The sequence below is a fragment of the Lampetra planeri genome, chromosome 6 (assembly GCF_965212315.1).
Source record: "Lampetra planeri chromosome 6, kcLamPlan1.2.h2, whole genome shotgun sequence".
NCBI classification, from domain to species: Eukaryota; Metazoa; Chordata; class Hyperoartia; order Petromyzontiformes; family Petromyzontidae; genus Lampetra; species Lampetra planeri.
Window position 1 is genome coordinate 16,821,174 of NC_136112.1, and position 27,956 is coordinate 16,849,129.

The 27,956-nt window shown below is 43.3% G+C and overlaps 1 protein-coding gene across 7 annotated transcripts in view; it reads right to left on the reverse strand.

Annotated features, from left to right (window-relative positions):
• LOC144719622 (uncharacterized) overlaps positions 1 to 27,956 on the reverse strand; it is a 152,480-nt gene that overhangs the window by 51,269 nt on the left and 73,255 nt on the right. For all 7 annotated transcript variants that reach the window (XM_078595719.1, XM_078595721.1, XM_078595723.1 and 4 more), the window contains 18 exons: positions 26,860 to 26,913; positions 25,615 to 25,668; positions 24,909 to 24,962; positions 22,684 to 22,728; positions 21,502 to 21,555; positions 15,572 to 15,616; positions 14,298 to 14,351; positions 11,718 to 11,762; positions 10,807 to 10,860; positions 9,708 to 9,752; positions 8,076 to 8,129; positions 6,932 to 6,976; positions 6,008 to 6,061; positions 4,279 to 4,386; positions 3,341 to 3,394; positions 2,185 to 2,238; positions 1,116 to 1,160; positions 25 to 78 (listed from right to left, as the gene is read on the reverse strand). In XM_078595719.1, coding sequence (XP_078451845.1) covers positions 25 to 78; positions 1,116 to 1,160; positions 2,185 to 2,238; positions 3,341 to 3,394; positions 4,279 to 4,386; positions 6,008 to 6,061; positions 6,932 to 6,976; positions 8,076 to 8,129; positions 9,708 to 9,752; positions 10,807 to 10,860; positions 11,718 to 11,762; positions 14,298 to 14,351; positions 15,572 to 15,616; positions 21,502 to 21,555; positions 22,684 to 22,728; positions 24,909 to 24,962; positions 25,615 to 25,668; positions 26,860 to 26,913 — 972 coding nt within the window. The remainder of the gene's footprint in view (positions 1 to 24; positions 79 to 1,115; positions 1,161 to 2,184; positions 2,239 to 3,340; positions 3,395 to 4,278; positions 4,387 to 6,007; positions 6,062 to 6,931; positions 6,977 to 8,075; positions 8,130 to 9,707; positions 9,753 to 10,806; positions 10,861 to 11,717; positions 11,763 to 14,297; positions 14,352 to 15,571; positions 15,617 to 21,501; positions 21,556 to 22,683; positions 22,729 to 24,908; positions 24,963 to 25,614; positions 25,669 to 26,859; positions 26,914 to 27,956) is intronic.

Here is a 27,956-nt window from a genome sequence, read left to right on the forward strand (position 1 = left end):
AGTTGAACGTATAAACGACGTTACCTTGGCTCCTGGCTTGCCTGTGGGTCCTCTTTGTCCCCTTTCCCCACGTGGACCCTGTTGCACATGCGTGGATTTCAATACGCGCTATAACACTTGAACCCGCATTACGGGAAACATCGCGTATAGTATAATCTGGTTCTCACGTTCCCATTTCAAACATTTAGCCGCATCCTTTATCTCATTGTGGCGGCGACATGGCTCAGTGATAGCATGCTCATTGCGGTGGTTTGTGGTTCGAATCCGGCAGTGCACTCCGATTAATAATGTGGATGTATTAGCTATAAAAACAGGTGCCATCTGCTTTACCTAGTCGTTCGAGACAAAGTGACATCACTCAAACCAGCATAGGCCATTGTGTGTTGGCGTCAAATTTTAAAAATTACTTACAAATTACTTAATTACCTAATTGGATAATGCCCAGCAATCGTCTCCCCATACTCGGACAACTTGATATGACCCTTCTTTAAAAAGAGCACTGAGACTCAGTGAGGCTTTCCTGGCTAAACAATCTTCCTAAATAAAACTAAGTTATTTAGGTCCCGAAAAATCTCCATTGAGACAAAGTTACTCTGCATGCATCTTCCATCTCACTCTCCACATATCTCCAACATCTCACGCTTCACACATCTCCCACTATCTCTGTCGAGGGTCTTTGCTGCCTATAAACATCTTGTAGGTCAGCAACATTGGTTCAAGAAAGCCCCACTCTGCTGATGAGACACTAAATGACAAAACCGGTCTAGAGTTTGATCGTGTTGAACGAATGCTGCTGTTAAGGTGCACTTCCAGAAGGCCGTGTGGATGATCGTATGGATAATACACTGTTAATTGTTACGTGGAGGGACACATTGGAAGGAGACGAACGATCTGATTATTTACTTTGTTGCCAATTTTCTCCACAATGATGATGATGATTATTATTATTTTGTGTCAGTCATAACGGTGTGCAAACATATACGAGGCAATTACCACAATGAGAAAAGTTATTCACCGTGGCATGCATGTGGACACCGCTAAAAGCAAACATTGAAGCAAAGCAACAAATCAAGACTGAATCAATGCATTGGATTACATTCAACTCAACAACTCACAGTGGGCCCCCTTTGTCCCCTGGGTCCAGGTTTTCCATGTGAGCCCTGTGAGGTGAAGGGGGTTGTGGGTAGAGGAGGGGTAAAAACTCATTTAATAACAATATTCATTTAAATATAATGATAACTGTAAAGTAAGGATGCTACTTTTTCCACTCTAGCATAGGTCTATCAAAACTATGCAGTTGCCTATGATGAAGTTCGGCGCAAAACCAGCAGATGTCGGTGCAAATTAATTCCTGTCACTTGAACACAGATACCAATTACCGGACTGTCTGAATCAAATGTAAAGAAAATTCACCAAGTAATTCCTATCTCTGATAATTAACTTAAAAAACATGTATAATTAAATAACCAGTATTACCTGGGCAGCTGCGATTTTAGTACAACTATAAACTGTCATAAGAGAAAAGTTATAAAAATTCAAAGGGAATATGCAAATCCAAGTGAGATCGCAGTGATATGGGTGTGGCAGTGGTTGTTATGGATGACATCCTCCCTCCCTCCGCCCCCAATCAGTTTCCAGGAAGTCAACCCCCTTGTAATATGGCCACCATGATGTCACCCATGTAACATGATTACCATGGCGTTATCGCTATGTGCACTTCAGCCGGTCTGTGGCTGAGGGAAGGATGTTTATATGATGAATGTTGGTTATTATTGTATGAATGTATTCATTTAACAATATAAATTATACATTTTCACATTATGTTATTCATGATTATAATTGAATTGATTTACTTTGACAATCGACTTTCAAGTGGTCCTGACTACTCCTAACGTCGCTCCTAACACGAGTATGCCACATTGTCTTTCACTCCGTTATTAACCTGGGCCTATGACAAATCATGAACCAAGCTTATGCCATTTCTAGGCTGCATTAATTCATTCCGCGCTCAGGCCTCTGGTTCCTAGAAGGATTGGTCAGAGTCCTGTTCACAAAAGGGTGTTTAGGTTCAAGAAATCTCCATATTATATGAAAAAAGAACATGTCCCATTGCTGCATCACTAAAAGCAAACGTGTAGTAGTGTGTGTGTGTGCGGGGAGGCACTGTTTTGCGAAGGCACTCACTCGTGCGCCCTTCTCGCCATTTGCTCCGGCAAAACCTGGGAAACCCGTGGAGCCCTGCAATAAATAAAAGTGTTTTAAAAAAAAACACGGTAAACATTGCTGATGTGGAAAAAACACAAGGTGGCAATGACAACAATTGTGAGGGCAGTTATGGCATGATGTTACGAGGTCATTTTAAATTAAAAGTACACAGACAATATCACAATATTAAATTAATGACAAAGAAGCATTCATAGAAGCACGTAATTACGCCCAAAAGAGGGACACGTGGATGAGAGAACACACCCAGGTGAACGGTTCATGGCATCAACCAAACAGTTAATAAAGGTAAGTGGGCTTGGGCTGGGTACTTCGTGGTCAGAAGGGATAATTGGTAATGCTCAAGAATAATAACGGAGCAGTGGCCAAGGAAGGGAACGGGTCCGAGAGGACGTTAACTGAGGAGATGGGGCGATTAAATAATTTAGCGTGCAGGTGGTGAATGGGCCGTCGCATTGCAGGAGATGTGGCAGCGACTTGGAGAGGTCTTCATTCATCAGCAAATTGGCCATGGCTGACAATGATGATGGATTTAAATTAATGGACCATATAGAATATAGCAGAGCATTGTTATTATATGCTTGTGCACCACTGTCGACGAAGTAGCAGCATAAAATAAATAACACATACACGAGCAAGTTGTGTTTCGGAAACCACGTTTCAACCATTGAACACATGCAGACAATCAACCAGATTATAGGAAGAGACAGATCAACGTCGAATACCATTGTTCCTGGCATGAATGGACTGAGAAGTCATTTGATTCTGTGGAAATTAATGCACTCATGTGATTCAAAACCTGCTGCTGTTTATGCTCGTTGTCTTTACAGTATTACCACGTAATCTCCTGTATTGACATAGAAGTAACATTAATTACATTACATTTATTGATGAAAGCTATAGAAAAATAACGAGAGTGGCTTGTGTTGTGACTGGATGATGGTTATGAATTAATATTAATTGTGGAATGCTTTGATATCTGCCAGCCAAGTCGCCATTGCAAATAATTTAGTAGCTCAGTGGGCTATACTAAGAAAATAAACTTCTCATTATGATTATCAGTCACAATAACATCGTACAGTATTAATCGTGGTGGGTGTAACATTGGTAAATTCACCTTGGGTCCTTGACGCCCTGGATACCCAGGTAGTCCTGGGACTCCCAGCTTGCCCTGGAAGCAAAATAGATTTCCATAGTGACATCGCATTTGAGGTGGCCAGTCCATAATTAGCATTATCCATCCATGGTCCCCCGATAGCGCATTCACCGCTTGTTGCAGAGGTTTGCGGTTAGAATCTAGTAGACTGTCCTGGTTAATAATGCCGGTGCATAACCATAAAATTTACGGCGTTTACTGTACGGTAGACGTTAAAGATCACGTGACGTCATTTGAAGTCAATCGTTGGGTGGTGGGGATATGTGGCAAGTTTGAAAAGTTACTCGCCAATTACTGTGGAAACCCAGCAGAACATTAAAAAAAACTGTCTAAAGACATTTCTGGGCAAACAAGTGTAAAAATTTGAATAAACCATTAATATAGTTAGCAAGCCTCTATTCAACCACAGCAAATGTATTACTTGCAAATTACATACTTGATTGGGAAACATGGCGATAACAGGTTCACTCAACAACTGGAGGTTTGTTTTATCGTTGCAGACAAAACTGATCTGGAGTTTGCTTATTTTGAATCAATTTTGCTGAGAGGAGAAGAATATATTTGTGTTTTTGCCGACTCGCCTCCTTCAGAAAATACCAGGGTTTAGGGCACCGTAGTGGTGACACTCGCGCCTCACAGCAAGAAGCACCAGGGATAAATTCCTGACTTAGGCACTTTTCTGCGTAGAGTTTATATGTTCTCTCCCTGTTTAGGGTTCTCCGGTGTAATCTCATAAGCACACAATGTAACTGGTATTGGCCAAACATGTCGAAGGTTTCCTGGATAAACGAAACTTTATTTCACCCACAATAAAACAGCAAGCCACTGACGCAGCAAAACATTGGGTGAGTTAGTCTGGGGACGTGATTGCCCGGTATAAGTTAAACACATCATCGTACCTTTTCTCCTGCCACGCCAGCTGGACCCTGGTCACCAGGAGGGCCTGCGCGCCCCTTGGGCCCCTCTGGTCCATCCTCTCCCCTTACTCCTGCAGGGCCGCCCTCACCCTGTACATTCACAAACAAGGACAAAGATCCCCCACATAGCATTGACACGCTGTAAGGGCGAATTATGTTAGCGAGCACCTACAAAGGCCGGCACGGCACACGCAGGGTTTGGTGGCCAACACCGCACGTGGCCGCCTTTGTCTCCCCAGTGGCGATGTTAACACACTGCACCTGGTAATAATTTAATGCTGAGTCGACGTAGGGGAGGCCTAGGACCAGTTCAGATATTCGTCAGTGATTATTGGTTGTTTGTCAGGAATCGAACTTCTTGCCACGAGGTTCGTAATGCAATCCGCAAACTGTCACACTGTCGCTCCCCACATCACACCTGAAACACAGGCACACACCTTTACACCTGAAACACAGGCACACACCTTTACACCTGAAACACAAGCACACACCTTTACAACTGAAATACAGGCACACACATTCACACCTGAAACACAGGCACACAGATTCACACCTGAAACGCAGGCACACACATTCACACCTGGAACACAGGCACACATATTCACACCTGGAACACAGGCACACACATTAACACCTGAAACACAAGCACACACATTAACACCTGAAACACAGGCACACAGATTCACACCTGAAACGCAGGCACACACATTCACACCTGGAACACAGGCACACACATTCACACACATTCACACCTGGAACACAGGCACACACATTAACACCTGAAACACAAGCACACACATTCACACCTAAAACACAAGCACACACATTCACACCTGAAACACAAGCACACACATTCACACCTGGAACATAGGCACACACATTCACACCTGAAACACAAGCACACACATTCACACCTGGAACGCAGGCACACACATTAACACCTGAAACATAGGCACACACATTCACACCAACAAACGGTCCTGTCATAGTGTAATAAATGAGAGTTGACACATTGTGCGAGGTTATGAGAGCTTGGGAAAAGAGACGTTGGCAGAGGCTTCCAATTTATCAGCCCGATACATTTACCAAGTGGAATGTGTTAGGCGTAACATCCTAAACGAAGTTGTGAAATGCTCAGTGAAGAGTTGCATCATTGACACACCAAACAAAGGGCGATGTCTGATTTTCCATCATATTGGAAGTTCGCTGAAGGGGTATTCGCGTGAGTGATTAATACATTTAGCTTCACGTAAACCACAGCGGTGCTGGCCATCACTGCACGTGGCTTAGTCGTAGAACAAGCGGCTCGCAACCCAAAGGTTGTGAGTTAAAATCCTCGTTGGGGTTAATTGCACCATGTGAGGTTTGTGTTTGACTCAGCATATCATGCCTCTGGGGTCTATAAAACGAGTACCGCTTTGTGGGAAGTCGACAGTGATTGCCCTATATATACTCGCCTACACCATGGAAATTTGTAATTTGTGCATTATGTAAACACGGTATATACATGCAGAATGCACTAAATTTACAAAACTAAAGATATAATACAACAAATTCTCGTAAAAATAATGCAATGCCAAGACAGTGTCTCTATCAATAGACATGTGTTTGCGGGCGCCACATATTTGTAAACGTGTTTATGTAAACACGTGCACTTGTTAGGAAGTAAATGTATGTTCATGTCGTGCTTTAAAAATGGAAATGCACTTACCCGGTCACCCTTCACTCCCATATCGCCTTTGAATCCTGGGAAGCCATCTTCACCCTGCACGCAAAAAAAACACGGAATTAATGAGCATGAGCAGAAAATAAAGTTGTGTCACGGCAAGATGACCGCCCTAACGAGGCCTCCTCCATATATCACACTGCATGTCGAAACCGGTCCAGAGTTTTTGCTTGCGTTGAACCGGTACTGCTGAACTCATGCAGTTCACGAGGCAGTGTGGCCGATGGCATGGGTAAAGAAAATATTTGCATTGTTTATGCGAAGGGCCATTTACGGGAAGGAGTAATGTTGGAGGCTTATTTATTTTGCTACTTGCATTCTCCACAAGGACGCCTACCGATTGTTTTGTGTGTGTGCCACAAAAGCTGAAAGGCGAGTTAAGGCAGTTAAACAACAATCTTCGACCGGGTTATGGTCCTAGCATCCACAGCGAGCTGACGAGCTGCTAGTTGTGTGTAGATAATGTATCTTAAACACCTGCATTAGAAAACAAAGCGTTTGTTACACGCGGATTAACTGGAACGTATAATTGCTGTACTTATTGGTACGATAAATGTTAAATAAAATAATTTGACAGGTGGCTTGCAGACGATGTTTGTTGGGAAATTACTTGGTGATGCTGTGTTGGCAGTGATGCACACTCCACTTCACCAGCCTTTCTATGCGCTGTAAAGCAGGGTCGTTGCCTAAAACGCCTGCTATTATTTTCTTATCTTGTAAAGGCGTTATTGATGGACGTGCCGAGTTCGTGTGCTGTTTAATTATAGGTTCTGATACCTATACCCGACAGGGTGCGCATTGATACAAATTGTCACGGCGAGTGGTGATTACTGCATGAGTAAATGACGATCTCTTCATGTTAAAGTGGATGTATAATGTAAACATTTTCAAAGCAAAGTGACCACTCACCTTTTCACCTTTATTCCCCTTAAGACCACGAACCCCTTCTGTTCCCTACAAAGGAAAAAAAAACATCCAAATATACACAATTTTCACTGTAGTCTTAACAGCATGGGTAACATATGCAAAAGATGAATAGCACCAAGAGAAGCGTTCACCCGTCCCCTCGCCCGCACACGCATCGTGCGTGAGTTCACGCTGCACCTCTCATCACTGCTGATCGAGCATCGAGATGGTGTCGACCAACACGTGGCCTTCAAACGGAGGGCTCAGCAAACACAGCTCATCAGCGAGCCCACCACCACATCGCACAGCTTTCACCTTCCTCTATGCACAGCTCATCAGTGGGCCTCCATATTCCATGGATACAACAACAGCAGCACTTTATCAAATCGGCACACACCACAGAAGATGCAGATACCAGATGCGTGGGTGGAGAATCGTAGAATCCATCTCCTGTGTGCGACTGCGGCTACGACTGCCAAACCGTGAGGCACGTGACTTCGCAATGCCCCAAACATACACGTCAAGGCAGTGGTCGGTGCATCAGCAAGTCACACACTCGTAGCCAAAGAGATGGACTGGCTAAGTCACTTGCCACTGAATTTGTCATGGTTGCTTTTCACCGGCCATAGAGAAGAAAAAGGCACCGCCAATATTTGAGTGCAAGGAGCCTGCCGAGGGGAGGGGAGGGCAGGGAGGGAGGCCCTGACCCCGCTCCCGCTGTGCTCGTGACTGCTCTCTTGTTGTGCTGTAATCTCACATCGCAGTCATTCATCAAATTGCTGGTAGGAGATGGGGGGGGGTGAATCAGTCTTTATTTCTGTGTAAACGCCTTTCACGAAAATATAAAGTTTTACGTTTCAAGTTGATTTTGTTAAAGCCGGTGAGAACTCAAGAGACCAGGAACGCACGGTTCAACAGTTCTTCGGCTACGAAATTTTACGGTCATGTTCAGATTTATGCCAGAATCCTTCAGCCCCTCGTATTTATTGAGGTGAGAGCGTCTCTCAGGATAGTAATTTTGAGACAAACATAATGTGCCAACTTTTGGTTGAAGAATAATGGAACTGAATCAACTATCAACTCAGCGGTTAATATTCTACTCGTATAATTATCCATTGAGATATCGATGTAATTTTCCATACATTACCTTGACGCCACGTGGTCCTGGGTAGCCCACGGGACCCTGAGCACCTGCAGGTCCCTGAAAGGAACAATGTAAGTTGCGGCCAACGTGAATATTAATTTGACTAAACACATGATTACAGCACCACAGTGGAGGAAAACCACAATCAGATTTGAGAAGTCTCACACATGGCACAACGTAATTACGGATATTCCCTAAAATACCAAATCATTACTGCTGCCTAGCATGACAAGTTTCAGCTGTAAAGTGTAACACACAACTGATGCAAACTTCTCAGGGATTCCTCGGATTCTGTCATGACAATGTAATTGCATTGGTGTCCGGCCAGGTGGTTCAGCGGGTGAGCGAACGCTTCGCAATCAAAAGGTCGCCAGTTGGGAGGATTGAGTCAGGTCATCATCCCTCTGGGGTTCGACAAAAAGAGGAAACCACTTTGTGGGAATGGCAACAGTGGTGGCCTATGAATACTCTCCCTGCCATAGGAATGTGAAATTTAAACCCCAGGCTCAGGGCTGTAAATACGAAATGTGTAGAGCTGTAAATAGGTGAACTCATACACAAAAATGCTACATCTATAACTTATACAGTTTAGCATTTATATAATGCACATCACACTCAGTCAAACATATGCACGTACATGAAATCCCAGCTTCCTGAGCCACAGGGTAATAATCTCGATTTATAAAAAGGGGACTGTACTAAAAAAGAGCGATTGCTTTAGGACCACGGGAAAGGTGAGTGTTGTTTAACTGTGGATGAAAATGTGTCCTGTACCGTTTTGCCAGGTTTTTTTGGACATGAATGGAAATAATGCGGATGTCACTGCACATTGCCCATCACTTTCTATCCCTACAGCTGTTGTAGTTTTCCGAGTAAACTGACACTGCCGATCATATAAAATGCACACCGATGGCCAGGGGTAATTGAACCATGTCCACCTGCTTAATTTGGTAAGTGGTCATTGATGCAACAACAACAAAATCTGCACATTCACACAATAACAACAGCAGACCCCATTTATTACTAAGTGGCGGTGATGCCACCATCGCGCCCGTACCAGTATATGTGCATTTTGAGGCTGTGACGTGAAGTGTGGAAGGCTCACTGTTGGCAGGAGTTGATCGGACAGACCCAGGTGTCATGGGTTAGCCGAGTGAGATGACTGGCAGATGCTGCTCGCTGTGCCACCCCACTAAGTTTTGGCTCTGAGACGTTGGCACGTTGGTAGGACCTCCATATGAATAAAAAACAAAGGTTCCCCGTATAGCCTGAACAGACTGTTGGGGTAAGTTATGTTAGCAAGTACCTATGAAGGCTGGCAAGGCACACGAAGGGGATGGGTAGTCAACACCACACCCGCCTTTGTCACCGCAGTGGCAATTTTTAGACACCAAACCAGGTATTCACTTGAGGCTGAGTCAACCTCGGGGAGGTCCATGAACAGTTTAGATAATGGTCACTAATGTTGGCCTTGAGCGGGAATTGATCTTGGGTTGCCGGATTCGTAAAACAGCGCTTTAACCACGACACTCCCGCTCCCCACATATATACACACATGCACACACATACACAAACCATCCCACAAATACACAGGAGTGTAGCACCCACGTGGATATCGACTCGCATTCGACGTACCTGTGCCCCTTTCTCCCCTGGTGGGCCTTCTTTCCCAGGATGTCCCTGCAGATAATCACAAACACATTCCGTTTAATCACAATCCAGGCAAGTGGAACATCAAAGGGATACCACCAGCTATAACTTCTATCAGTAATAATTAACATAACCGTCTTTTAGTAGCAGAGGTAAAGATACAGCCCTGCAATTGCTAATGATGGTGGATGGGCCTCCATTCGCGGGACCTCTAGAGAGCCACCCTCTCTATGATACTTGGTCTACTCTTCCACATTGACCAGAAAAGGTTAAAAAAATACGGAACTGGTACTGGCCAAACATCACAATGAAAAGCAAGCCTTGCAATTACTAAATTGGGATCACACGCAGCAGCAATATCGCCCCCCTACTGTTGAAACTTGGCAGGACCCTCCTAAAAAAAGAGTCTTGAGGCTCAGTGAGGCTTTCCTGGGTAAACAATAAGGGTAGTAATAACAACAAAAACAATAATGTTGGAGGAGGTGGACATGTCCACATTATAACCTGGCGAGCGCCTGACAATCATCAGGTTAAAAACACGTGAGCTGGAAGAATTCCTCTGGAAAGAGCAGTGGTTGTCACCCACACACTCGGCGGCATGGAGAATCACAGACGTGGGCACAGCAGGAATGTGCTTACCAGTAGTTTCACTGTGTTACTGCCCCCGGATACCGTACGTGACACTGTCAGATAATGTGGTATTCTGTCGAATTGTTCAATATCCGTTGAAAAATATGGGCAACGAAAGCAACACATGGCGTTGGGATATCGCTGTGTGAATGTGTATTTATAAAATGTGAACATTAGGGGCGAAGAACCATCAGGCGTGCATTCATTTACATAGCAAGACGTTACATGTGCAACGCCACAGCTGGCCAGCAGAAGAATGCACAAGTAGCATACTTCTTAGTTCACTACCACTCTTCCTTTTGAACACTTTGACAATGTTAACAACAATATTAGTTCAGTGCATGTTCATCATATAGTTGTGGTAATGTGCTGTGTTCTTGATTGTTTTTGTTGCTGTCGTTGGTAAGAGGCTCTATGAATGGTGGTGACAGCGGAGAGGAGTGTGTTTTCATACCGGGGGTCCGTCAGATCCAGAAAGGCCCTGAATGCCAACCTTTCCTGCTGGACCCTGCAATGATTCATCATTCAGTTATAATAGCACCACACACGCAGGCCTTGAACGTCACTATCGCCTTGCCACTATCACAGCCACTCACACAGCATAGCAAACCTGGCCGAGAAGAGCATTCAATCTGTGACACACGCATTGCACCACACGCTGTGGTACATCAAAGGACCAATGTGTTATTTCCCAGGAATCAATTCCCCCAGTAATTATAACTTTACCAACATGGCCCAGGATTAGCGCGTTCTCTTGTTGCAGAGGTTTGCGGTTTTACTTGGCCAGGCCGCCCTGGTTACTCTTTGTAGGTGTATTCACTAGAAGAACACACTCTGTCTGCCGCACGGTGAATGTAACATCCCATGACATAAATGAAAAAAAGTAGGTAGGCCATTGTGTGCCAGCGACATGGTAAAAATGCCCCAAGTTTTAAAATAGTACCCGCATATGACTCAACTGGTCAATACACAGTGACGCCGCCCCTACCGAGAAACTACTGCCGACTCGGTGAAATACAACACATCCATACATAACGGCTTGCACTCTTAGAATGACGCTAACAGCAAATGTACCAATTATTTGGTTAGATTTGAAAATGTATTCATCAACATCATCAACTTTACAATCAACAGCATTCACCTCCGTAACATTACCATAATTCAGGCACATTAACACAGTACTGCAATACATGTAAACTGCAATGAGAAACAATCAGATGAACATCACACATGATCTCCTATCACCATCATTACTGCTTGTGAAATACACGTTTCCTTGTGGAATAAAGCACTTGTTCAGCATATACTGTAAATATCATGAGTTAAACTTTCATCATAATATCCTCATTATATCATTGTCCTTACCTTTTCACCAGGTGGACCTATGGGCCCTTGAGGCCCAGGTAAACCCTGCAAGTAAAAACAATGGACACAAATGTATTGAGTCATACATTTGCAATCATAATTTACAAAACTGTTCAATAGTTGCGAAAGGAAGGCCTCCCCATGCTGTGCAGTTTGGCAAAGTGGCGGCCCAGGAGTGGTTCAGATATCACCTGCCACTGATGTTAGTCGTGGCTGGGAACCAAATTGAGGTTACCAGGTTCAATGTGCAGTGCACGAGCCAATGCACCAACACTATGCCGCTTGTGTTGATATGACATATGCTTCAATGGCAGTTTTATTCGTATGGTCTGCACAATACAGCCGATTGCATGAAGCAAGGATAGGGAGGATAAGGTCAGGTTAAAAGAACAAACACAAAAGGGAGAGCAAGGCTGAGGATTAGGGCTGATTATTGGCAAAAGCGCAGAGAGGAAATGGGAGATCTAAACAAAGAGAGGAATGATTCGAGATCGGTCTTGCTGAGGTGTTTATTGGCACTACCGCACACCTGTAATCCAGTTATTTAGGAGGCAAGGTTGTTGGTTCACCAAAAGACAGGGGGATGGTGGTTTGGGTGCTGGTGGATCATCATAAGTTGCAGCAGTCACGTTATTATTATCATCCTTGACGTCGTCGCAACATTATTATCAGCTTTATCATCATTGCTATCATCTATATCTTCATCATCATTGTTTTAGGCCATGCCATGCTAAGCTAAGGATTGGGAACCTTTGCTGAGAGCAGAGGAGCATGTGAGTGTGTGCGCACGTGTGTGCATGTGAGACGCAGGGCCAGGAACTTGCGCGTGAACTTGGCAAATCACGTTTGCAGAATTTCCACTGGTCGGCGGAATTTCGCCGATAGGTGGGAATTTCCGCAAAAGCACGAAATAAAGTTGTGCATATGAATTGGGCCCTTGTAGCGTATGGATGATGTACGTTTGTTAACGAGGATCTCGACTGGGGAATTGCAGTGTTTATCAGCAATAATGGCTGATCTTCGACACTGAAGTCTTTGTAATTATTACACATGCCCCACTGAGTCTCAAGACTCTTTTTTAGGAGGGTAATGCCAAGTTTTCACAATATGGGGCAATTTTGCTGTGTGTGATCCCAAGTGAGCAGGTAATCGCTCAACATTGGGATTTGTGACCAACGCCAGTTAAATTGCGTTTTCTTTTTAGCTATGGGAAGAAACTGGAGAACCCAGAGGAAACCCATGCAGAACAGAGGACATACAAACTTCACGCGGAAAGACGTCCTAATTGGGAATCGAACCCAGGCCCTTCTTTCTGAGGCGCGAGTGTCACCACCATGCCACCACCCTGCTACCCTTAATGTGAGGTTTCCGAAAATACAGTTTTGCGGCAGTGGTTAGAGATGGGTCCCAACCACCGTTGTCGGTTAGAATGTGGACATAGAAAAAAGGGGGCTTATTAAGGTTGAAACGAACAACGCAACTACAAAAGACACATCTATTGTTTGACTACAGCTGTCACTACAGAGGCTAGGAGTTTTACGGAAGCACTGTTATCCGATAAAAGGAGGTTGTGATGGATGGGACATGTGCAGGCAGGTTATCGATACAGATACCCAAAGGTTCACAAACAATGAGAAGACCTAAAGCCAGATGGTATGGATACTGCCATAGTAGACTTTGAGGGTCTGCATGTCAGCATTATGGCTAGGGGATCTCTTGGTGAGGTTTAGTGGCATCATTGCCATTGTTCAAGGTGGCCGCTTGTCCCTGACGTTCACCTTAAAACCATAAACTAAAACACTGTGATCGGGCCAGCGCATTGTCTCAATAAAATTAAAAAAATACCATGATGCCAATTTGAAATTGGAATTTAAATACAGGTTCATTTACGCCACGTGCAAAAGTTTGCGACTGAAAAACACAAGAGAGAACGTCTGAACCTGTAACCGCTGTTGAAGGGGAAAACTGAATAAAAGTGATGACAAAGTTAAGGGTAGGAGTTGGTATGCTCTTGAAAAGCTGAACTTGAAATTGCAAAATAGCAGAGCAATGTGCAAAAGAACGCTCCCTCCCAGCTATGACACCTGAATCAGAAACGAAGTCATTGTCCAAGCAGAACTAAACTGGGAAGTGCGCACAGTAGCACAGACAGATGCAAGCTTGGAATTATAGAGGAGATAGACAAATTAACACATGGATCAGAGAACACACTCAGGTTAAGTACATATTTTAAACTTAAAAAACTATAAAGTAGATGGACTTGGGCAGGACGCATCAAGGCCAGAAGGGATAATGACAGAGTGACAGCCGAGGAATGGAAAACATCCAGGAAGACGTCCACCGAGAAGACAGAGCAATGGAATATGCACGTGTGCAGGTGCTGCGTGGATTTGTGCATTGCAGTTTTGTGAATGACAGAGGCGGTTTTGGAAGGCCTTCATTCAGCAGTGGATTGACCAAGGCAGAAGATGATGACTAGTGGTGGAAGACCTAGAAGTCAAACTTCCAAGGCAGGAATAACCGATACCAGGCCATCATCCAGCAGTGGACTGGCCATTGCTGATGATGATGGACACATACCTGGGAGCCAGGATTGCCTTGCTGGCCTGAAGGACCGGACTCTCCTTGTGGGCCCTGCAAAGCAAACGCGCTCAGTAGCAGCAAGAACATGCCAATGCAAGGACCACCATTCACTCAACGTGCGGTTTCTTGACTAAGGTGCTGCTGTGCCAGGCTGCGTACCACGTTGCCACAGCAGGCCCTTGGGCATTACGGACCAATACATTCCATAAGAAGTTGCTTAAGCAGAGAAACTCTGGTTGGTTTTGACTTCGTCAGCAGATGGACTTCCTGTCTGTTCACTAATTATTCATTACCCAGAACCCTCCACCACAGTACATACTGACTTTTACTAATTTGTCTAGCAATACCATCTGTAAATAATAAACGTTTTTGGGTTAGATTGCATTATTTATGTATGTGTAATAACCCTCCACCACCCGACACGGCCAATCAGCAAAAGCCTACGTGTTAAACCATCTGTAAACGCAGCGAGATTTATTTAGCGGGCCTGACTCTGCTCATGACATTGTTGAAAGCTAGTCCAGAGTTTGCATGAATAACAATCAGTGCATATCATTATCAGAGTTGTCTTTTTTTTTTGCATTTTGACTGCTTGTGTTGTGGTTATTGCAAACATGATCCCTTGTATAAAGGTGTCAGTTTTGGTGCCAAATGAAAGGGTAAAAACCTATTACTACTACTAAATCCTGCAGGGGAATAATAGCTCAGAAGGCCGTAGGCCGATGGGTGTTCTGTTGATTCATTATTTATTCTTGACTTAAAGCTTTCGTGACTGCAGGAATTCATACTCTTTGGGTCTTTCGGTAAAGTAACTTAGATAGAAAAATAAAAAAAATCAAGACGTTTCGATTTCAACACAAGCTGTATTTTTTCACCTGAGGACGATTGCTTGTGTTGTGATCGAAACGTGATTTTTAAAAATTATTTTTCTATCTATGTGACTTTACCGAAAGACCCAAAGAGTATCATTATTTATTCTTTCTCCACAGAAATTTTACAACAAAGTATATCAGTGTTAAGTTCAGTCAGGAAAAGTCCTAAGCAACCAGTGAGGAGCTTTTTGGGTGACAATTTGATGCCTACATCGGCACATATAGAATGCATTCTTTGGAAATGTGGCAATCTTGTCAGGTAGCGGAGGGTTATAGATGCAAATATTAACATTCATCACGATCTATATCACACTGGTCAGGTCACGTAACATAACATTATTGGCAATAGTTCTGTAATAAAGTGATGTCATTGCTGCTGCTGTTTCAACAGCTCCTTACCATGTTGCCCTTAGGTCCAGATGGTCCATCTAAACCCCTGGCACCCTGTTCCCAAGACACACACATACACCGCAAACAATATGTTAACTCAAATCTCCAATGATGTGGAAATACATTTGCCTTTTGGGCAAGCAAATGGTTCCCATTGGGTAAAGGCACAAGCCCTCTCCACATGGGAGGCTCCCCAGGCATGTGGCAGCAGAGAACACCGACGGCTGTGCTATACTGATGAGTCCTAAGCAGGACAAAATCTATTGGCGAGCTACACTTTCTCAACTCTTTTGAGTTTGTGGTCTAAAATTACAAAATGACGACAAGTGCAGTTCTATTGATCTGGTCGTCTGGATAAGGCTGATAGCTTTGTGTGTTGTGTGTGTTGTTAGATAAATGTTACATCATTATATGTATGTGAAACGTTAACCAGTTGTGGAAAAAAAATGTATAGACGTTCATACACGATCATGTCTAACTAAAAAAATATATATATCCACAGTTAAATAGGTGTTAACTTGACTTACAATGATACATGTGTTGGTTCAAATTCTAGTTGGGTGGTTGAATGAGCCAATCATCCCGCCAGGGTCCATATCATTTGTAACGCTCTCTGGTAAACCAACAGCAGTTGTCTTTTGTAAACAATGGTCTTTGACACAGGAAATTGAAAAGCACGAAAGCTCTACTAGAGTTGCCACAGAAGCTGCCTCCTCGAGCCTTCTTCTGAAGTTCTCTGCTCCTCAATGGCAGCTCAAACTCCCTCCATCCGATCACATTGTGAGCTTTCTTCCTCACGTCTCTTAATTCCTTCTTGATTCCTTCCTTCCTTCAAGTCATCAAGTAGATTTTTCTCTCTGCCTCTTGGCCTTTTCACCACATCCTTCTCTCCAGAACTTTCTCACCTCTGCGAACTCGACCAATGTGTTTTGCTTTTGTGAGATCGTTCCAATCAGACTCTATGCCAGGGATTCTGCAATGTAAAAGTAACCATGCCCGACAGATAACACTGATCCAAAGACAGTTTCTCTAATTGGAAAATATACACCTTCTGACTCTCCAAATTGACTTTCGTCCAATCAGGCTCAGCCACCTAAAAAGCCTGGAATATGCGTTGCCCAATTACATTCAATGTGTTCTCCTAAATGGGTTTAAAACATTAGGATCAAGAGAAAATGTGCTTATTACGTTTTGTGAAAGGATATGTTATTGATTTTTGGATTAATCCAAACAATACAAAAGTCAGAGCTTGATACGAAATTTCACATTATACGAAAATAATAGTTGTGGCTCCATTTGTGGGCACGATGCCACGAGGAACTACGTTGCTGACATTACTCGGCTTTTGTGCTTTTCCCGCAGACGTGTCACGTGACATGAAGGGAATAAACTTTTGTTTGCGCAAAGTGATGTTCAATCTTTTTTCTTTATCTGCTCTTTAAATTATTTCATTAAGTGATATTCAGAAGATAAAAGCAAGATTGAACCGCCTCTAAGGAGAGGGTTTCCACACAACTGTTTGATCTCTTAACAGACTGCGAGACAAGAAGGCTCACCTGATCGAGTCCCTCACCTTTCTGAAGAGATGCCGCGACAACAAGGTAATACCGATTGCCGCTGTCACTTCCCCTAACGCAAAACGGATCTTGTTCAGGGCTAGCCTAGCTCTAATCTCAGAGAGAATGAGACTGCTCCGATTTGAAATTGATAATTTAGACAAGACTCTCTTACAATCACACTAAGCATTAACAGATCAAATGTCCACATCTGATTGGGACCATGCAGATCACATGACTGTTTCTTCAGCCGCTAGAATGTCAACCAAATTTAAAGTTAACCTGATTGCTAAATTCAACATCCTGTCCAAAAAGAAGCCAGATCCACACGTTAAAAAGTAGATGTTAACAAGACTGTTATCAATCAGAGTAACAGCCCAATTTCCGACAGCCTAAAATCGGTACTAGTTAAAGGGTTGAATTTCGCAGTCACCCCTAAACACATCACAGTGGATGATGATACCATTGCCAAGGTCGATGTAGTCCTCAAAGGTTTGGGACACATCCTGTTAGACGTGGCAAGATCTGAAATCGCTGCTATCCTCAAAAACGCTAAGAAACCTATTACTAACATCAGCAAGGACGAGCGTTTTGAACTCGCTCAATTGAAAAAGAGAGATGATATTGTCATCCTCTCTACCGACAAGGGCAATGCCACTGTCATCATGGATAAAACCACATACAACAACAACATTCAGGACCTTCTTAATGATGACAGTTATACCAAAATCAACAGAGACCCTACCAACCGCCTGGCCACGAAAACCAACAATATAATCACTAATTCCACATCTCTAATCGAACCGACCAAGCAGCTCTCTCTAAAACCTTCGGCTGCTAAACCATCCAGATTTTATGGCCTTCCAAAAATTCATAAAGAAGGTACTCCACTCCATCCTATCGTATTCACCATTAACTCACCCACCTACAAACTGGCCCGATTTCTGTCTGAGACCCTGTTGCCATTCACAGGCAAGACCACCTCATCTGTACTCAACTCAGCTCACTTGGTTTCTCTAATCAAGGACATCTCACTATCTCCAGATGATTTGCTTGTCAGTTTCGATGTCGTTTCTCTGTTCACCAATGTACCTGTGCCTGACGCCATTGCGATAATTGAAGACTTGGTCCAACAGGGACTGGATCCTGATGTACCAACTTTGGTGAGGCACTGCCTTACCAACACTTACTTCATCTGGAATGGTACATTCTACAAACAAAATGAAGGTACCCCTATGGGTTCTCCCTTATCACCAGTAGTAGCGAATGTCTTCATGGAGAAATTTGAAACAGATGCCATCCTGACATCCACCCTACGTCCTTCCTTGTGAAAGAGATATGTAGATGACACGTTGATCATCTGGCCACATGGCCTGCCAGCACTGAACCAATTTTTCAACCACATCAATTCCATACACCCATCCATCAAATTCACAATGGAAGTGGAAAATGATGGCAAGCTACCAGTCCTGGATGTTTTGATTGAGAAGAGACCTGATGTCCACCCACACGGATTTCTATCTAAAGCCTGATTCCCACCACCATCCAGTCTAGAAGAATTCCCTCATAAAAACACTACACCATAGGGCCCGTTGCATCTCTGACCAGCACAACCTAGCCAGTGAGCTTGAGCACGGACACCAAGCACTCAAGATGAATGGATATTCAGACTGCACAATCCACAAAGCTGTATCCCCAACCATGGGGAGACAACCATCTTAGGACCCAATCAAAACCATCACCTTGCCATACATAGCAGGTGTTGCCAAAAATATTTCCAATATCTTGAACAAACACAAGATCTAGGTTCGATTCAACACAGTACACAAAATCCGTGATTTGATCCCATCTGTGAAGGATGTGATTCCTGACATGCAATACCCTGGTGTCTACAAACTAAGTTGTGTCTGAGGCAGCAGTTACATTGGGGAAACGAAACGACATGTTTCAGACCGTGTTCGCGAACACAAGGCAGATTTGAAACACGGCAGAACCAACACCACTGCCGTAGCTGATCACTATTTTAACGCAGTGGGCTCACGTGATATTGTTTTTTGGACCAATCAGTTTCAAAGACAATGCATATATTATCAGAGTATGTTTTTTATTTGCATTCTGACCACAAGTATTGTGGTCAATGCAGACATGATTCCATGTAAAAGGTTTCAGTTTGGTGTTTTAACATCTCAACACCTGTTTTGTTGCCAGAAAAAAGGGGAAAACCTATTCTCATATTTTGGTACTGGCAAAGGAGGTCCCATGAAGTTGACTCTGACGATTTATGAAATGTAATTTGTCTGAGTCAACTTTTGTGACTGGAAATGTAGGGATTTAATTTGAAGCTATGTTTGTGCATTGTTTTTGGCTTCTTCTGTCATGCAGTAGTTTTTGCTCTGATTACTATTTTATTAATTGTTGTACTGAGTGTTTATGTTATTGCCTTTGTCATTTTAATGACCCTGGTCACTCTTACAAATGAGACTATTGTGGTCTATTAAGTTCTCACCTGGTTAAACAAAATAAACTTAAAATTTGAATGTGCCAATCTCACAGTTTGAGGAATCTGAGCATATGAAACTATTTTGAAACTACATTTTATTTACCAGGTGAGGCCCACTGAGCTTTTTCAGAAGTGACCTTGCCACAAATGACAGCTTAACGAAGTGGCTTAGCATGTGGAAATGTATTGCATCCAAATACTCTAAGTGTGGTGGGAGAAATGGGAGGGACACCAGAGAAATATCCACCACCAAGGGGAGAACATGCAAACTCCAAATACATAGGCATCAGAGTCAGGATCGAACCCACAACCTCCTCCATACCAGACGAGGTATTTAACATCTCGCCACCGTGGTGCCCCTTGCAATGCTTGTCTCAGTCGTCTGCCCTCTCCCACACAGTGTGCAAGTCCAACCTATTGCAACCTCCTCTCTCTGATTTACATCTGCAAAATGTACCTGTTACGTGCCACTATTTTGCTGAATTTTTTTTCAGAAATTCACATCAACCTAAGTATGCGCCACAACCCAAAGGCCACATGCATCGTGTTTTGCATTCGTTGAAGCTCAGCATTTGTTTTTACTTCTGTAGTACCTCTTGTCTCAAACACCTATCTCAACAATGGCCATCTGCTGTTCCAAAGTGATTCACATAGTCCATCAAAAAGCCACGCTTTCAACACATTTCGGTTCTGCTCAACAGCTTTCCCCGACAGTCATATCCAAGCACCAGCTCACAGCACACGCATCACCCACATGCACCATTTCTCTGAGATGTAACTGACGCATTCGGATTCCTGATTCTTGACTATAACTGTCAATGGGTGTTTTCTCAAAACATGGATGGTTGAAGATGACTTTGAATTAAACTCTGATAAACACCTTGTCGTGGGATCCTCAACACGAAATGTACACCTATGGATGTGTCCCACCTGTTTGCAGCCTTTGTTTAAAGTTTATTTCTTAAACCAGGCAAGATTTCGCTGACACAGCGGCATGTAGGAACAGCCTTTTCTCGGTGTCTTGCTGAACTCTCTCCGACTGCATCCAGCTGTGACTATCTTGTGCAGTCCCTTTACCATCTGTCAGCCCCCCAACGTTTAACACCTTGGCTGTAACGCCACAACAGCATTCCTGCAGTCCTGGGTCCAGATTTAAATCTGTTTTACTGCTTCAGCCACTTACAAGGTCGATTATACCCCTAACTCTTCAATACAAAGAAAATACACTCGGGACATTCCTCAATTATATTTGGTCTTAAAAGGAAACAAAACTATATACAATAAGCGATGTTCATCATTAATGCTGTTGAGAAGGCCCATTGCCTAAAATGTCACCTACCCATTGATGTGTTTCCTTCTAAGGCCACAGAGTTATTGACGAACCTGCTGAGTTGTCGTTGTATATGATGGATTTTGATGGCTTTTCTCGTCAGTCAAATATCCTAATTGCTGCTGCTATTAGGCAAGCTTATCTGGCCCCATAGATATAAGTGCGGTCTCTATATGTATGAGGCAGACTTGGCAGCAGTGAGCATTCGTGACGGTACTGTACTGATGAGTCCGAATAAGAATGAAACCGGTCTACAGTTGTATTTTTGTCTGACAGCTGGCTGTTGGTCACACTTGTTCAAGCAACTGAAGGTGCCTTAAAACCAATGCAGTTCTTCAGGAACTGGTGGTTTTGCAGACTGCATGCGCCTTTTGTACACAGTGCACGTGTTTGGTTGCTGTTGAAAAATGTGTGCTTGTGCATCACTGTCAAAGCTATGTCGCCGAGCAACTCTTCAATTATCTGTTTCTGATAATAGATGCCACCACAACTGCTCTGCGAAACGCATGGTATTGGTGTGACAGCTGACGAGAGAGCCTTTTGGCAACTTTACCGGTGATCCTGGTAGCCCAGGAGGTCCCCGAGGGCCCAGCAACCCACGCTCACCCTGTCAGCACAACAGACACCGCACATAGTATTATTATCGCATCGTATCATTACTGTTATTGCTAATCTTGTTTACACAGGAGAGCCTCACTGAGTCTCAAGACAATTTTTTTCAGGATGGTCCTGCAAAGTGTTTGCAGTAGAGGGCGACGTTGCTAGGCGTTATCCAAAATATGTAATTTGACGGTATTCAGTAGGTCAGCAATGGAGTATTTTTTTAAGCTATGGGAATAACCAGAGAGCGCGGAGGAATGCTGTGCAGAGCAGAGGAATAACTGAGACACACAGAAAGGCGACAGAGTCGGGAATCGATCCCAGGAACTTCTTGCTGTGAAGCAGGGGCTTTAGCACTGTGCTGCTGCCACCACCCTGCCACCCAGCAAGGGCTTACAGCAGCTACCGGCAAACGAAGGCACGCACAGGTAAAGTGAGTGCAGCTGTCTTTAACGATCCCTCTGCAGATCCCACGTTGCATTTTCCCACTCGGCTCGAGTCACCTTTTGAAATGTGCTCTTCGGTTAAGTAATATCTTCTTGGCTTTTCTTTTGCATTCATGGATAACTTTAGTCACGCACACTAATGTGCCGAACACGTGACGCACAAGTACTAAAACTGTTTTCCTGGCATACTAAATGGTTATCAAAAAAATAAATTGTGAATAACAGTTGTCAAATAGCGTTTTCAATGAATTGGTTGCAGTCGTTCACTTTCAAGAAAAAGTTCCATGATTGCAATTATATTTAATGTGTAAATAACATCATCAACTGTGCAAATTAATGAGCCTTAAGCTATATATATATAATTTAATGGTAATTGCCTCTCGCCCTGGGGCAATTACCATGATTATAACTGCCGTCATCATGAGATCGGTGAGTGGACCCCATGTCAACTCCACCCCCGTGCCTAATACTTCATGCAGATTTGTCCGTATTACCTCATGACCATAACTTGCGTCTCCCTTTGTAACGAAGTGTTTTGATTTCTACACGAGCCGTGTCAAAGTTGGCGGCTCAAATTCATTGCCGGAGGATCCCATGACATGCAATGCGCTGGGGACAATGGGGAGGAGAACGACTGAGGTTTAGACGGTGTAAAACGTTGCAAAGAGGGAGAGAGCATCGGTTGTTACCGGGTCTCCTGCCAGTCCTCGGGGACCAATCTCGCCATCTTTCCCCTGAAAAGCAAATCGGGAGCTTTGGCAACAATACAGGCAACACATTGTAACAACGTGAAAAGATAAAAGTTACAAGATATATTACTAATCAAAGCACAGTAATCATATTACCAATAAAAAATATATTAGGGATGATATGCATTCATTGTACATATATAGGCTCAGAAAACGTTAGTTTACAGTGTTATAATATATATTGTTTAAACAGCAATATATTCAATGAGTAACCACTTTTTTTTGAAGATTTCTATAAGGAAGAATGCTTTCATGGATAATGTCTGTCTGTCTCTCCGTCTGTAATGCAGAGTCATAACAACTGTCATAACGATGACCCGATGTGAACTCAACCTTACGGTGCAGTTGCATCGCTCTTAGGGACTCACCCTGGAAAAAAATCGGCGAAATGGATCAAAGGCTACCACTAGCTCTATCATCGCTCATCCACCCTCGCCACAGGATGAAGTACGATGGAGGAATGTGTGACGGATGCCACTGGGCACTGGTAGTGGTTGGCTTCCAGCAGAACAAAACGGAGAGAGCGAGCGGTGTGCCCACGATGAGCCTGCTGTGTGGGTTACGCCACGACTGACTTCGAGAAAGTTGGCACACAGTGGAACGTGATTTGCACAATGCTTGTGTATTTTCAGAGATATAATTTATTGTTATTTTTTCATACAGAGCATGTTTGTTTGCATGTTTTTCCACAAGTATGTGTGGTTAATACAGACTTGATGCCTTGAAACATGATCTTTGATATAGTAAAAAACAGAGGTGTGGACTCGAGTCATGTGACTTGGACTCGAGTCAGACTCGAGTCATGAATTTGATGACTTGCGACTCGACTTGGACTTGCATAACAATGACTTTGTCCCACCTCTGGTAAAAAATGTCCCATATATATAACGGCTAAACCCAAACTATACGTCTTCTGATACTTGCATTATCTTTGTATTGTTCGCCTTTTGGTGTTCTCTAGTCTAACACTGGTGAGACGAGGCCATGAAGAAGACTGTCTCTGGTGTAGGTCAATCAGTTTAAAAGATAATGCTTATATTATCACAGAATGTTGGATTGCATGTTTTTGCCACAAGTATGTGTGGTTAACACAGACTTGATGCCTCCTTGCAAAGTTATCTATGTGGTGGTTGAACATCTTAATACCTCCTGCTTTATTGCCAGAAAAGGTTAAAACCTATTCTTATTTTTCATCACATCTGATCTGTTTACTCTAAAATCAGGGTCTGCACAGTAACCTCCTTTTAGAAGATATTCAAGATCTATCAGAGGGCATAAGTGCCCACCTATGCTGGCAAGCACACGGTGGTGAAATCACCACAAAGCGAAGAATGGCAGCTGTTGTCGTGTGCGTGTACGTGTGTATAAACGGTGCCAAGATCGGGTTCTGTAGAGGAGGCTAGCGAAAGACTCTACTGGGCAGTTGGAGAGGGTCGCCCTCCAACAACAATGGAGAACGGACGAGCGATGCGCACAACGAATGGAGCGATCGGGTGACTAAAACGCAGCAAGTTTGCAGTGGCAGGCACATCTGCCAGTCATCTCAGTTAATTAACCCATAACACCAGAATGTCCAATATTATTCCGTCGTATGGAGATATTAACATTTTCGAGGGTAGATCGAGTTTTGATTTCCAGTTAAGAACATCATCAGATGCGGAATAGCATTAATACAAGGAGCGACTGTTCATGATACATTCTGTTGCTTGAAGTTCGCCACAGGTGTATCGCCACTCGTGCATCAGGTACGATTCACAACGGTCATGTGAATTCCTGGAGTAGTTTACGAGTGCCCACTGGCACAGGGCTAGCGTGAAGCCAGGAGGTTTATCCGTGGCATCTTCAATCAGGCTCCAATTTTTGAAGTCTGCGCTGCCCCCTCATTTGTCCCGGCACCTTTCCTCTGGAGCGACGCTCCATTCCAGAATGGCCTCTGCTGTTTGTCCAGAACGTTCGGCGTAATTTTAGCCTCAGTGGTGGCGAGCGGTCGACATCTTTGGGAGTGGGCAAGGGTCGCAATGCAGTGTTCGTTCTCATGCCAAATTTCTGGTGGCGGCCACGGGTCTCATCCCGTCACTTGCTGAGCCTTCCACGCATCATGCGCCGTGGTGACCTCACGGCCACTTAGTTGCCTACGAGAGTGTATGTAAGTGTTCATCACTGACCCTCTCGCCGGTCTCCCCAGCAGCTCCGGCAGGTCCCTGGGGTCCTGGATCGCCCTAAGAAAGAAAGGGAGATAGCACGAAGAGCAGTCGTGATACTGTATCTTTGTTTTTCGCTTTTTTGTTGAATGCTTGACTTCAATTACCAAAAAATACTACGTTATTTCAGGCTTGGACAATATAGTAGTTTAGTGCTGTTAAAAATCATACATGGAACTATGAACGATACACTTTACCACAATTTGGCAGAGTTCAAATAAAATAATCATTTTTTAACAAACATGACCTTCCCTATAACATGTCACACGTTTATGATGGAGCTATTTACGATGTTAACTTTTTTCGCTTAACATAACAAAGCTACACCAATCTGGATCTGGATGCAGATCTGAGCCTCAAGTCATTCAATTTATTATAATGCCACTGTAGTTAGTGGCACAGCAAATATCTGTCTCTTTTCTATTTTCAACAGAAATTGAGCAAAAATATAGTTTCAGATATCTTGGCAGGCATCTTGTCAGCTTCTGTGCATTAGCTGTGCATACCCCATCACTTCAAAGTATGATTCTTGGAGTCGTCGAAACTTGTGTATGCATGTACCCCTCTTTGTCTCTCATTATCCGTAAAGACGCCTTTATGCAGTGGTACATTGCATTACACCTTGTGTTCTCGTACCGTAGTTCCAAATGCCACTGCGTGTGTTACTTACTCGGTTTCCTTTCTCACCCGACAGACCCGGCAATCCGTCAAACCCTCGGTCCCCCTAGCGGAAACAACAAGAGCATCATCACTCACCGTCACTTTCACTTCCGTGTGAGCAGTGAGAGGTTGGAACTGTTCGAGATGTGGATATGGAGAAGGATGCAGAGAGTTATCTGGGCAGGGATCACGACCGATGGCTAAATCTTGAGTGGCATCAACCAAAGAAAGAATGATAACGGAAGTTACCAGAAGAAGAGGGGAGAATTGGACCAGGTGCATTCTCCAAGAGCACGGGTTGACGAATACAGACATCACGGGAGGAAGGATGGAAGAGAAAATAACGAGAGGAATGTCGTAGGAGCTGGAGGAAGATTGGGCGTTTGTGGAAATGAAGAGGGCAGAGGAGAAGTGAAGGAGAGGAGAAGATGGCAGTCAGGAGCTGCCATCTAGGCCGAACGCTGACGCTGACAATACTCACTCACAACGAGTGCATTGAGGTGGGTACACAAGACCTTAATACTTGGAATCTCGTGAGAAACACCAACGTCAAAATACTCAACCGGAGTAGAAAGTGGTTCAACTTTAAGTGCAATAGTGGTTTTCAAATCTTACTGCTATCGCCGTGTTTTCTAAGTAATCCTCCTTTTTACAATTTTATCACCATTACTCTTTTTCTCTTCTTAACATAATCTATCTAAAATGGTCCTTTAGAGTAGAACTCGTACATAATATTGTACAGAACACACGCTGAACGTATTGGTTATTTTTTGTTGCTTTCCAAATAAAGTTTAAAGCGCTCACGCTTGAGTTCTGTCCATTGATCTGTGCATTACAATGGAACATGATACATCTTGTAAAAACTGATCCAATATGAATCAAACTTTAGTGTTGAGGTGTGGTCATATAAAGGATTGACCCTGTTTAAAACCAGCAGACTTGATCAAAAAGTTGTTTACAAATTGGAAACTCAACCAGTGCCAAAAGTACCTGCCACAAAATCACAATCCAGCAATGGCCATTATTCTGTATTATGCTTATCAGTTATATTCCTAATAGTCTTATAGCAGGAATAAAAGTACAACACCACTGCATTCAACATACCTCGTGGGTAACATTTAATCAAATATACCGTGAACACCATTGATAATGAATACACAGTTTACTTGCAGAACTGGACCATAGCCAGAGTAAATTGAAATATATTGATATTGTAGCATCATAAAAAAAAATGTACAAGTTAATCTCATTTCACCTTGGAGCCAAGTTCTCCTGGCAATCCTCTACCTCCATCAGCACCTGACCGGCCCTGAAAAGACAAATGAGCATGTAAATCCCAAGACATCAAAAGCCAGGACACACCAGAACAGGAGAGCAAAATTCATGACACGGCAGAAGAGAGTAAAAGTCATAACACAGCAGAACAAGACATCAAAAATTACGACCCGGCAGAATAAGACAGCAACAGTTATGATACAGCAAAACAAGACAACAAAAGTCACGATACAGCAGAGCAAGAGAGCAGGATGAGTCTCATATGCGAGAGTAACCTGGGTCACCAAATTAACAACATCATTGGCATCAAAACTAAGTGCAACGATGAAACAAAAATAAATAATGTATAAAAAAACAACCATATGTAATACAAATAATAATATTTCCCTGTCTGTTTTAATACGAGTGCAATAATCACCCTAGATCCATTGTGATGTTTCCGGAAATTAATTATACTATTAATTGTTTTTAAGATAATTAGTTTAATTAATGCTACAGAAAATTGTATTTATTTAATACTGATTTATGTTGCGCACTCTTTTCAATGTCTTCTGTAATGCAGTTACTTTTGCTCCAATTTATATTTGCTATATTGTTGTTGTTAGATTTATCATGGTTGGCTATGCCTTTTCACAAACTCAATCCCCACGAAGATGGATCAGATGGAGAATAATTAACTTGGTGTCCTGCCATCTTCTGGCAAGCCAGGGTATGGCCCATTCACGCCCATGGGAAGGCAATTTCACGACATCTATGTGGTGATCCACCAACCCTCACTGGCTCCACAGTGCTGTATTACAGGCCACGTGCAGCAGAGCCACCACTGCCCGGTCAGACAATTTTACTCTTCTTTCAAACAATTTAGCTCTCACATCTCCGATTAGCATGGTTGGCAACGTATGGTGCGAAATATGTTCAACATACACATATGAACCACGACAAAAACGGCAGAAAGTACATACATAATAAAGAGAATGAAGATGATGTATGTTAATTAACTGTGAATAACCCCACCAATAAAAGGTATCCATTGTAATTTACATGACTACATTAACCCCTCTGGTGTTGACACATGAT